Source organism: Denticeps clupeoides, chromosome 1 (assembly GCF_900700375.1).
Source record: "Denticeps clupeoides chromosome 1, fDenClu1.1, whole genome shotgun sequence".
NCBI classification, from domain to species: domain Eukaryota; kingdom Metazoa; phylum Chordata; class Actinopteri; order Clupeiformes; family Denticipitidae; genus Denticeps; species Denticeps clupeoides.
Genome location: NC_041707.1, coordinates 2,340,645 through 2,352,555, shown reverse-complemented (window position 1 = coordinate 2,352,555; position 11,911 = coordinate 2,340,645). Strand labels below are relative to the sequence as shown.

At 50.1% G+C, this 11,911-nt stretch overlaps 2 protein-coding genes across 6 annotated transcripts in view; one reads left to right on the top strand and one right to left on the bottom strand.

Moving 5' to 3' along the window:
- The window catches only part of angel1 (angel homolog 1 (Drosophila)), a 35,501-nt gene that overhangs the window by 16,634 nt on the left and 6,956 nt on the right, over window positions 1–11,911 (top strand). Inside the window, exon 1 of one of the 5 annotated variants that reach the window (XM_028988956.1) lies at window positions 6,072–6,103. The exons of 3 other annotated variants lie outside the window; for them this stretch is intronic. The gene's annotated coding sequence lies outside the window, so the exon portion shown is untranslated. Of the gene's footprint in view, window positions 1–6,071; window positions 6,270–11,911 lie in introns of those variants that run through there. One more of the 5 variants, XM_028988965.1, reaches the window with a different exon arrangement.
- lrrc74a (leucine rich repeat containing 74A) lies at window positions 413–5,720 on the bottom strand. The gene is made up of 13 exons (XM_028989000.1): window positions 4,961–5,720; window positions 4,699–4,874; window positions 4,520–4,627; window positions 4,352–4,445; window positions 4,232–4,281; window positions 4,078–4,159; window positions 3,878–3,963; window positions 3,397–3,591; window positions 2,927–3,022; window positions 2,696–2,839; window positions 2,466–2,570; window positions 1,180–1,265; window positions 413–1,109 (listed from the first exon to the last, which is right to left on the bottom strand). The coding sequence occupies exons 1-13, from the start codon at window positions 5,067–5,069 to the stop codon at window positions 545–547; spliced, it is 1,896 nt and encodes a 631-aa protein (XP_028844833.1). The 5' UTR covers window positions 5,070–5,720; the 3' UTR covers window positions 413–544.

Genomic DNA, 11,911 nt, shown 5'->3' with positions numbered 1-11,911 from the left:
GTTCGAAGCGGCGTGTAATGAATATTGTGGATCTCAGAGATCTTCCTTCACTAATCTTTACTGGTTTATGATGCTGCGTCTGGATTGCTACTCTGTGTTAATATAAAGTCAAAGTGAAGTGATTGTCACATGTGATACACAGCAGCACAGCACACAGTGCATACGGTGAAATGTGTCCTCTGCATTTAACCCATCACCCTGAGTGAGCAGTGCGCAGCCATGACAGGCGCCCGGGGAGCAGTGTGTGGCGACGGTGCTTTGCTCAGTGGCACCTCAGTGGTACCTTGGCGGATCGGGCAACACCAACAGAGATGGTAGCCTAGCGGGCAACATACTCGCCTATGAACCAGAAGACCCAGGTTTGAACCCCACTTACTACCATCGTGTCCCTGAGCAAGTGTCTCCAGGGGGGGACTGTCCCTGTAACTACTGATTGTAAGTCGCTCTGGATAAGGACATCTGGTAAAATGTAAATGGTCCAGCAAAAAAACTAGGAACAATTCACAGTATTAAAAATGAGGAAATCTGAATTATGGAATGAACCTTAGACGCCTTCATGCGTCTTCTTCTTAGTTTTGCCCTTCTTGGCCCCTCTGCTTTTAGGAGGTGGGGGTCCGGGCGTCAGCGCCGGTCTGGACCTGGTCAGACCTCCACTGTCCACCATGGAGTTGGAGGTGGAGAACTTGCCCCCCGCGGAGGCAGGTTTGGCGGTGGGGTAGCGAGGGGCGTCGGCCAGCAGGTTGGGCTGGGAGTACGAGCGAACGGACGGCGAGCTGGGGGGCCGGTGGGACGAGGCGCCCGCTATCAGCGGCAAGTGGACGTGCTCGCCGCTGAGGTTGGCGACGGAGTACTGGCTGCTGTTGGACATCATGATGTGGTGCCAGGAGCTGAGGGGCGTGGCGGAGAAGTGGTGGGGGCCGCTGGAATCCTCTTTGGCTCCACCCGGGGACAGAACCACCGAGCTGTGAGGGGTGACCGCCTCCACCGCGCTCTGGAACGTCTTCAGGATCCGCTCGCTCTTCTGCTTCTCCTTCTTCTGCCGGGACTCCACCTTGCGCAGCTGCCGCCGGTGGTCCCTCATCATCTGCTTCCTGGTGTCAGCCAGTCCCCTGGAAAGTAAGGGGTTAAAGGGTGCGTCTGCGCCATCTCCTACCATCCGGCCGCAATGAAAAGGACAACCTGTAGTCCACCATGCCCGTCCTGTCCCGGTCCAACCTCTGGATCAGCTCCTCGATTTGATACCGGTTCAGCGGGATGCTGGATTGCTGCAGATGAAGATGATGCGTTTGGCAACAGAATATTATACACATGTCCCAGGTCCACACTGGTAAACAAGTCCAATTACGTTGGATCCTGTTGGCGAATCTGGGCTCAAGGCGACGGTAAAGCGGCGTGAGCTGAAGAACCGTATCAATGGATCGAAGTGAAAAAATAGTTGGGTAATTCCAAAAACATTTCTTTTGAGAAATAGAAAGTTAAGGAAATCTCACTTAAAATAATACATAGATATTACCCTACAAAAATATATATATATTTAATTCGTTTCAATTCAGATGTAGAAATTTGTTCTGGAAATAAAGTCTGAACCAGGCGTTTTTCTGGCATTTCATGCCGCTCAACCGACCGTTTTAGCTATTAGTTATCTACACTCCTGCACGTCCTCTCAGATCTGCACACGAAACCAGACTGAAAATCCCCTCTTCACGGGGTCTCCGGTCCCAGTCGACTCTGTTCTCCTTCGGTGTCCCTGGCTGGTGGGACAACTTGTCCTGCTCCATTCGACCAGCCGAGACTAATACCACCTTTAAGAAGCAGCTGAAAACCCACTTGTTCAAAAGTAGTTCAGACGAGTCCAACACTAACACACCCACACACACACACTGCACAATATATGTGTGTGTGTGTGTGTGTTAGTTATATATGTTATATAGTGTGTTATATATATATTCGTCTAGGACTTAACAATTCCCAGCATGTTCTTTCTTGGCAAGTTCTGTCTTATCAGGACTCTCAGTTTTGTAACTCAAAATCTATAGAACCCGAATGAGAATTGCTGGGGTCCTCTTGTAAGTCACTTTGGATAAAAGTGTCTGCCAAGTAAAGTAAAGTAAAGTAAAGTTTTCAAAGCATCCACACGGGCTTCCAACACCAGCATTTGGCTGCCGGTGCATTTAGTGGTATGACACTTAATGCAATCAGTTACAGGGTCTTCTCTATTCTGCAGATGTAAAAATCCTGGAACACCATCATAACCTTCTTGCATCATTCCTCTTATTTACATTTACAGCATTTACCAGAGCGACTTACAATCAGTAGTTACAGGGGACAGTCCCCCCCTGGAGACACTCAGGGTTAAGTGGACAAAATGGTAGTAAGTGGGGTTTGAACCTGAGACTTTGTGCTCTTCTGGTTCAGAGGTCAGTGTCTTAGCCACTAGGCTACTCGCACTAATGAAAAATGGTTACCTGAACGGCCTTCCTGAATTCCGAGACAGGGACACGCATGGTTCCGTCCTTATCGATATTTCGGAAAAAGTCCCAGAGCCGCAGCTTGCGCTCATCCAGGTAGTCCTACAGCAGAAGAACGCGGGTCCACATCACACCACCGTCACATCTTCCAAACCAATAAAAAGGTGGAGAAGCGACCCTGCTAACGTTCCGTGACGTTCCGTTCTCTTCTTCGGTCCCATACGCACCTGAATGACCTTCATTGGATCGAGGCGTTTGGGCGGTTTCTTGGCGATGAAGCCACCGACTCCACCATACTGCACCTCAAGGGCCGGGTGCTCCAGGCAGGTGAGCTCCAGGAGCTGCACAAAGGTCTCGTTCACCAGCACGTTCTGCAGGAGCACGGACAGCCGTCTGGAACCGGATTTCAGGCGGGGCTACGGAACCATAACTTTGTGCTGGACCCAGGCGGCACTCACACATATGTTGATCTCCTCCAAGGCCGTTTTGGGGGTGTTCTTGACGACGCTGATCAAGGCGAGGGCTCCCTCCACCGTCACAGAGTTGTACTGGAGCTACGGGGAGAGAAGGGAACCCGGGAGTGTTGGGTGTGAACCTTCGTTGGTCTCACGATTCGATTCGATTACGATTATCAGTGCATCACATCAGTTTTCCTACTTTACGTGATGTTGAGAGTTAAATCCCAAACGTTAACAGCGAGGGGCGCTAACCAGTTCCAAGTTGGGTGGTAGTGGCCTAGTGGGTTAGGCACTCGCCAATGAACCAGAAGACCCAGGTTCAAATCCCACTTACTACCATTGTGTCCCTGAGCAAGACACTTAACCCTAAGTGTCTCCAGGGGGGGACTGTCCCTGTAACTACTGATTGTAAGTCGCTCTGGATAAGGGCGTCTGGTAAATGCTTTAAATGTAAATGTAAGTTGACCCACCCACAGCACCCTCAGGGTGTCGTTGGCCTCCAGGCCTCTGCAGAGCATGTCCACGCCCTCGTTGGTGATGCGGTTGTTGCTGAGGTCGAGGCGCAGCAGGGTGTTGTTGAACTTCAGGGCCTCGCCGAGGGCCAAAGCCCCTTCGTTTCCAAAGCCGTTCCACGCCAGGTCCAGGTACTTCAGCGTCACGTTCACCTGCGCACACGTCACCGACGGTCGCCTGATGTCCAGACAACCAGCGATCTGACAGACACGCTGCGTTCGACTTTCATTATGGGTGGTGGTGGCCGAGCGGGTAACACACTCGCCAGAAGACCCAGGTTCAAATCCCACTTACTACCATCGTGTCCCTGAGCAGGACACTTAACCCTGAGTGTCTCCAGGGGGGGACTGTCCCTGTAACTACTGATTGTAAGTCGCTCTGGATAAGGGCGTCTGGTAAATGCCGTAAATGTAAATTGTATGCTGGTAACTTCTTTACCTTCAGTCCAGCACAGAAGGCCACAGCACCTTTCATCCGCAGGTGGTTCCAGCTCAGGTCCAGGGTCTCCAGACCTTCGTTGTTTGCTACAAGAATCGCACAGCATGGCATGATGACAGTAAAAATGATGGAAGATCAGTGGTTTTGAAGAAATCATTCATTCAAACGAAACTTTTGCGAAATCCATCATCTGAAGACACCTAACATCTGTCCCAGATGTTCTCCTCCTCGGCCACAGAACGCGTTGTGGCTCAGATCCAGATCTTTTACTCTGTAGTTGATCTGTGTTAAATAAAACGTGTGAGTTTTACCAGGAATTTAAAAAGAAAAAAAACATAACTTTTTATTACTTACAGACAAAGCATCAGCCAAAAACTTGGCATCATCTTCTGTAAACCCATTTCCTGTTTGGAGAAGATACGGATGGAATGAACGCCAGTGCTGGTTTCCGCGTTGTCTGCGCCTCGGCTTTACCTGACAGCTTTAAGGACCTGATGGAGACGTTCTCCAGCAACATTCTGGCGACGACCTCGGCGCCCGCCGACCGCAGCCGGTTGCCGGAGAGGTTCTGCACGGACGGGACGTGTCATTATTCACCGAGCGGCTCAGCAGGTGCGGCCAGGAGAGCGGAGGCTGGTTTACCAGGTGCTGGATGGTGGAGTTCACGCCCAGCATCTCCACCAGGAACCGAGTCCCTTCCGCCAGCAGGTGGTTGTCGGCCAGCTCCAAGGTGGTGGTGCTCGTGTCCGTCTGAAAGTTGGATTTTTCAGACGTTTGCGGGGACGTGGCCGGGACGCGAGTACGGCGACGCTCTCACCCACCACCAGCGCGATGGCCAGCGCCCTCCCGCCCGGGGGTCCCAGGCCGTGGTGATTCAGGTTGATGGTGTCTTCGCCCAGGTTGCGCAGGAAGCAGGAGACGGGGACGACGCCGACCAGCTTGCAGGCCTGCCGGTAGACGTCTGCGGTGGACATGTCCTCCCTGCCGCTCTTCGGCTCTTTAAAAAATAATAATAATCGTACCTTGAAGACTCCGCGAGGGCCGCTGTCCCCAGAATGTGACCTTCGCAGGTCTCAACGTTACCTTCTGCCTCCAGATCTGTGTCCCAGTCACTGTCGTCCAGGTCGTCTGCTGGTGAACATCTCCTCTCCGCCAACAGAAGGGAGTCCAGTGACAAGGTGGAAGGATCCATTCGTTCCCGTTTGTGACCCGCCGCAGTCCTGCTCGCAGCTTCGACCCAAAACGTCCTCTTAGCAACGGCGGCTCGGGTGAAACACTAGAAGAAGCTCCACTGACCAATGGAATGGGGCTCATTAAATATTCATCACAGGCTCACTGCAGAGGCATCTGGGGTTCCATCCAGAATACATGATCCTTCTCCCGCTGTGACCAACCAACCAACCAACCAACCAACCCACAGCAGAGGAACAGAAAGAAGCGTTAAAAAGGGAACGTTCATGTCCATCTCCTCCAAGTACGAGTCTACAGATGGAGAACGAGATTTCTCTACAGACAGTTTCATGAAAAGAAGGAAATTCTCATAAATTAATATTTGATGGGGTTTTGTTGCAGAGTATTGTGGGTCAGTGGTGGCCTAGCAGGTAAGAAAGCAGACTTTGCTGGTTGCTGGTCCGAATCCCGAATCAGGGTCCCGTCCCCACACGCTGCTGTCATGGCCGCTGGGGACACATGCATCGTGTCACCGTGTCATTTGCTGTAAATCCTGTCACGACCAGACGACCAGTTCCAGTATGTGCTAGAGCTGTGCGATTCATGACTCACCCGGATCCTTTAAATGACTCATGAGTCACGAATCTGAGGACTCCATTGAACCGAATCCTTCGAGTCCTAACTACACCATGTATAAATTGTAAACTCCAATATATTGGCGCTAACCCGGTTGTAGAGGAAGTTAACCGCCAGGAGCGGTAACCCGCTCTCTGATCCGGGTGCGTACTGACTCAAGTGACTCAAGTGACTCAGAGAGCGCGTTAGCGCCAATACTGACTCAAGTGACTCAAGTGACTCACACACCCGGATCAGTGCGTGCGTGCGTGCGTGCGTGCGTGCGTGCGTGCGTGCGTGCGTGCGTGCGTGCGTGCGTGCGTGCGTGCGTGCGTGCGTGCGTGCGTGCGTGCGTGCGTGCGTGCGTGCGTGCGTGCACATGACCGCCACGCAGCTGTGTGACGTTTTATATCCGGTCGCGCGTCTCCTGCGGCGTCTCAGGTACCCGCCGGGTTCTGAGGCAGCTTTTCACCGAACATTGAGGACATTTACGGCATTTACCCGACGCTCTTATACAGAGCGACTTACAGTCAGTAGTGACAGGGACAGTCCCCCCCTGTGTGTCCTGCTCAGGGACACGATGGTAGTAAGTGGGGTTCATTGGCAGGTGTGTTACCCACTAGGCTACTAGCACCCTAGAACATGTTCTACTCAACGTTTTCAACATGTTCATGTCCAGACTGTTCAGACAGACCGGTTTTGTTTCTGCAGTTTGACCAGTTTTGAGGTTTTTGACGTGTTTGTGTCCGGTTTGTCCAGACAGACCGGTTTTGTTTCTGCAGTTTGACCAGTTTTGAGGTTTTTGACGTGTTTGTGTCCGGTTTGTCCAGACAGACCGGTTTTGTTTCGCCAGTTTGACCAGTTTTGAGGTTTTTGACGTGTTTGTGTCCGGTTTGTCCTGACAGACCGGTTTTGTTTCGCCAGTTTGACCAGTTTTGAGGTTTTTAACGTGTTCGGGTCCGGTTTGTCCAGACAGACCGGTTTTGTTTCGCCGGTTTGACCAGTTTTGAGGTTTTTGACGTGTTTGTGTCCGGTTTGTCCAGACAGACCGGTTTTGTTTCTGCAGTTTGACCAGTTTTGAGGTTTTTGACGTGTTTGTGTCCGGTTTGTCCAGACAGACCGGTTTTGTTTCGCCGGTTTGACCAGTTTTGAGGTTTTTGACGTGTTCGGGTCCGGTTTGTCCAGACAGACCGGTTTTGTTTCGCCGGTTTGACCAGTTTTGAGGTTTTTGACGTGTTTGTGTCCGGTTTGTCCAGACAGACCGGTTTTGTTTCGCCGGTTTGACCAGTTTTGAGGTTTTGACGTGTTTGTGTCCGGTTTGTCCAGACAGACCGGTTTTGTTTCTGCAGTTTGACCAGTTTTGAGGTTTTTGACGTGTTCGTGTCCGGTTTGTCCAGACAGACCGGTTTTGTTTCGCCGGTTTGACCAGTTTTGAGGTTTTTGACGTGTTCGTGTCCGGTTTGTCCAGACAGACCGGTTTTGTTTCGCCGGTTTGACCAGTTTTGAGGTTTTTGACGTGTTCGTGTCCGGTTTGTCCAGACAGACCGGTTTTGTTTCGCCGGTTTGACCAGTTTTGAGGTTTTTGACGTGTTTGTGTCCGGTTTGTCCAGACAGACCGGTTTTGTTTCGCCGGTTTGACCAGTTTTGAGGTTTTTGACGTGTTTGTGTCCGGTTTGTCCAGACAGACCGGTTTTGTTTCGCCGGTTTGACCAGTTTTGAGGTTTTTGACGTGTTCGTGTCCGGTCTGGTCAGACAGACCGGTTTTGTTTCTGCAGTTTGACCAGTTTTGAGGTTTTTGACGTGTTTGTGTCCGGTTTGTTCAGACAGACCGGTTTTGTTTCTGCAGTTTGACCAGTTTTGAGGTTTTTGACGTGTTTGTGTCCGGTTTGTCCAGACAGACCGGTTTTGTTTCGCCAGTTTGACCAGTTTTGAGGTTTTTGACGTGTTTGTGTCCGGTTTGTCCTGACAGACCGGTTTTGTTTCGCCAGTTTGACCAGTTTTGAGGTTTTTAACGTGTTCGGGTCCGGTTTGTCCAGACAGACCGGTTTTGTTTCGCCGGTTTGACCAGTTTTGAGGTTTTTGACGTGTTTGTGTCCGGTTTGTCCAGACAGACCGGTTTTGTTTCTGCAGTTTGACCAGTTTTGAGGTTTTTGACGTGTTTGTGTCCGGTTTGTCCAGACAGACCGGTTTTGTTTCGCCGGTTTGACCAGTTTTGAGGTTTTTGACGTGTTCGGGTCCGGTTTGTCCAGACAGACCGGTTTTGTTTCGCCGGTTTGACCAGTTTTGAGGTTTTTGACGTGTTTGTTTCCGGTTTGTCCAGACAGACCGGTTTTGTTTCGCCGGTTTGACCAGTTTTGAGGTTTTTGACGTGTTTGTGTCCGGTTTGTCCAGACAGACCGGTTTTGTTTCTGCAGTTTGACCAGTTTTGAGGTTTTTGACGTGTTCGTGTCCGGTTTGTCCAGACAGACCGGTTTTGTTTCGCCGGTTTGACCAGTTTTGAGGTTTTTGACGTGTTCGTGTCCGGTTTGTCCAGACAGACCGGTTTTGTTTCGCCGGTTTGACCAGTTTTGAGGTTTTTGACGTGTTCGTGTCCGGTTTGTCCAGACAGACCGGTTTTGTTTCGCCGGTTTGACCAGTTTTGAGGTTTTTGACGTGTTTGTGTCCGGTTTGTCCAGACAGACCGGTTTTGTTTCGCCGGTTTGACCAGTTTTGAGGTTTTTGACGTGTTCGTGTCCGGTCTGGTCAGACAGACCGGTTTTGTTTCTGCAGTTTGACCAGTTTTGAGGTTTTTGACGTGTTCGTGTCCGGTTTGTCCAGACAGACCGGTTTTGTTTCGCCGGTTTGACCAGTTTGAGGTTTTTGACGTGTTTGTGTCCGGTTTGTCCAGACAGACCGGTTTTGTTTCGCCAGTTTGACCAGTTTTGAGGTTTTTGACGTGTTCGGGTCCGGTTTGTCCAGACAGACCGGTTTTGTTTCGCCGGTTGACCAGTTTTGAGGTTTTTGACGTGTTTGTGTCCGGTTTGTCCAGACAGACCGGTTTTGTTTCTGCAGTTTGACCAGTTTTGAGGTTTTTGACGTGTTTGTGTCCGGTTTGTCCAGACAGACCGGTTTTGTTTCGCCGGTTGGACCAGTTTGAGGTTTTTGACGTGTTCGGGTCCGGTTTGTCCAGACAGACCGGTTTTGTTTCGCCGGTTTGACCAGTTTTGAGGTTTTTGACGTGTTCGTGTCCGGTTTGTCCAGACAGACCGGTTTTGTTTCGCCGGTTTGACCAGTTTTGAGGTTTTTGACGTGTTCGTGTCCGGTTTGTCCAGACAGACCGGTTTTGTTTCGCCGGTTTGACCAGTTTTGAGGGTTTTTGACGTGTTCGTGTCCGGTTTGTCCAGACAGACCGGTTTTGTTTCGCCGGTTTGACCAGTTTTGAGGTTTTTGACGTGTTTGTGTCCGGTTTGTCCAGACAGACCGGTTTTGTTTCTGCAGTTTGACCAGTTTTGAGGTTTTTGACGTGTTTGTGTCCGGTTTGTCCAGACAGACCGGTTTTGTTTCGCCGGTTTGACCAGTTTTGAGGTTTTTGACGTGTTCGGGTCCGGTTTGTCCAGACAGACCGGTTTTGTTTCGCCGGTTTGACCAGTTTTGAGGTTTTTGACGTGTTTTGTGTCCGGTTTGTCCAGACAGACCGGTTTTGTTTCGCCGGTTTGACCAGTTTTGAGGTTTTTGACGTGTTTGTGTCCGGTTTGTCCAGACAGACCGGTTTTTGTTTCTGCGGTTTGACCAGTTTTGAGGTTTTTGACGTGTTCGTGTCCGGTTTGTCCAGACAGACCGGTTTTTGTTTCGCCGGTTTGACCAGTTTTGAGGTTTTTGACGTGTTCGTGTCCGGTTTGTCCAGACAGACCGGTTTTGTTTCGCCGGTTTTGACCAGTTTTGAGGTTTTTGACGTGTTCGTGTCCGGTTTGTCCAGACAGACCGGTTTTGTTTCGCCGGTTTGACCAGTTTTGAGGTTTTTGACGTGTTTGTGTCCGGTTTGTCCAGACAGACCGGTTTTGTTTCGCCGGTTTGACCAGTTTTGAGGTTTTTGACGTGTTCGTGTCCGGTCTGGTCAGACAGACCGGTTTTGTTTCTGCAGTTTGACCAGTTTTGAGGTTTTTGACGTGTTCGTGTCCGGTTTGTCCAGACAGACCGGTTTTGTTTCGCCGGTTTGACCAGTTTTGAGGTTTTTGACGTGTTTGTGTCCGGTTTGTCCAGACAGACCGGTTTTGTTTCGCCAGTTTGACCAGTTTTGAGGTTTTTGACGTGTTCGGGTCCGGTTTGTCCAGACAGACCGGTTTTGTTTCGCCGGTTTGACCAGTTTTGAGGTTTTTGACGTGTTTGTGTCCGGTTTGTCCAGACAGACCGGTTTTGTTTCTGCAGTTTGACCAGTTTTGAGGTTTTTGACGTGTTTGTGTCCGGTTTGTCCAGACAGACCGGTTTTGTTTCGCCGGTTTGACCAGTTTGAGGTTTTTGACGTGTTCGGGTCCGGTTTGTCCAGACAGACCGGTTTTGTTTTCGCCGGTTTGACCAGTTTTGAGGTTTTTGACGTGTTCGTGTCCGGTTTGTCCAGACAGACCGGTTTTGTTTCGCCGGTTTGACCAGTTTTGAGGTTTTTGACGTGTTCGTGTCCGGTTTGTCCAGACAGACCGGTTTTGTTTCGCCGGTTTGACCAGTTTTGAGGTTTTTGACGTGTTCGTGTCCGGTTTGTCCAGACAGACCGGTTTTGTTTCGCCGGTTTGACCAGTTTTGAGGTTTTGACGTGTTCGTGTCCGGTTTGTCCAGACAGACCGGTTTTGTTTCGCCGGTTTGACCAGTTTTGAGGTTTTTGACGTGTTTGTGTCCGGTTTGTCCAGACAGACCGGTTTTGTTTCGCCGGTTTGACCAGTTTTGAGGTTTTTGACGTGTTCGTGTCCGGTCTGGTCAGACAGACCGGTTTTGTTTCTGCAGTTTGACCAGTTTTGAGGTTTTTGACGTGTTCGTGTCCGGTTTGTCCAGACAGACCGGTTTTGTTTCGCCGGTTTGACCAGTTTTGAGGTTTTGACGTGTTTGTGTCTGGTTTGTCCAGACAGACCGGTTTTGTTTCGCCAGTTTGACCAGTTTTGAGGTTTTTGACGTGTTTGTGTCCGGTTTGTCCTGACAGACCGGTTTTGTTTCGCCAGTTTGACCAGTTTTGAGGTTTTTGACGTGTTTGTGTCCGGTTTGTCCAGACAGACCGGTTTTGTTTCGCCGGTTTGACCAGTTTTGAGGTTTTTGACGTGTTTGTGTCCGGTTTGTCCAGACAGACCGGTTTTGTTTCTGCAGTTTGACCAGTTTTGAGGTTTTTTGACGTGTTTGTGTCCGGTTTGTCCAGACAGACCGGTTTTGTTTCGCCGGTTTGACCAGTTTTGAGGTTTTTGACGTGTTCGTGTCCGGTTTGTCCAGACAGACCGGTTTTGTTTCGCCGGTTTGACCAGTTTTGAGGTTTTTGACGTGTTGACCAGTTTTGAGGTTTTTGACGTGTTTGTGTCCGGTTTGTCCAGACAGACCGGTTTTGTTTCGCCAGTTTGACCAGTTTTGAGGTTTTTGACGTGTTCGGGTCCGGTTTGTCCAGACAGACCGGTTTTGTTTCGCCGGTTTGACCAGTTTTGAGGTTTTTGACGTGTTTGTGTCCGGTTTGTCCAGACAGACCGGTTTTGTTTCTGCAGTTTGACCAGTTTTGAGGTTTTTGACGTGTTTGTGTCCGGTTTGTCCAGACAGACCGGTTTTGTTTCTGCAGTTTGACCAGTTTTGAGGTTTTTGACGTGTTTGTGTCCGGTTTGTCCAGACAGACCGGTTTTGTTTCGCCGGTTTGACCAGTTTTGAGGTTTTTGACGTGTTCGGGTCCGGTTTGTCCAGACAGACTGGTTTTGTTTCGCCGGTTTGACCAGTTTTGAGGTTTTTGACGTGTTTGTGTCCGGTTTGTCCAGACAGACCGGTTTTGTTTCGCTGGTTTGACCAGTTTTGAGGTTTTTGACGTGTTCGTGTCCGGTTTGTCCAGACAGACCGGTTTTGTTTCGCCGGTTTGACCAGTTTTGAGGTTTTTGACGTGTTTGTGTCCGGTTTGTCCAGACAGACCGGTTTTGTTTCTGCAGTTTGACCAGTTTTGAGGTTTTTGACGTGTTCGTGTCCGGTTTGTCCAGACAGACCGGTTTTGTTTCGCCGGTTTGACCAGTTTTGAGGTTTTTGACGTGTTCGTGTCCGGTTTGT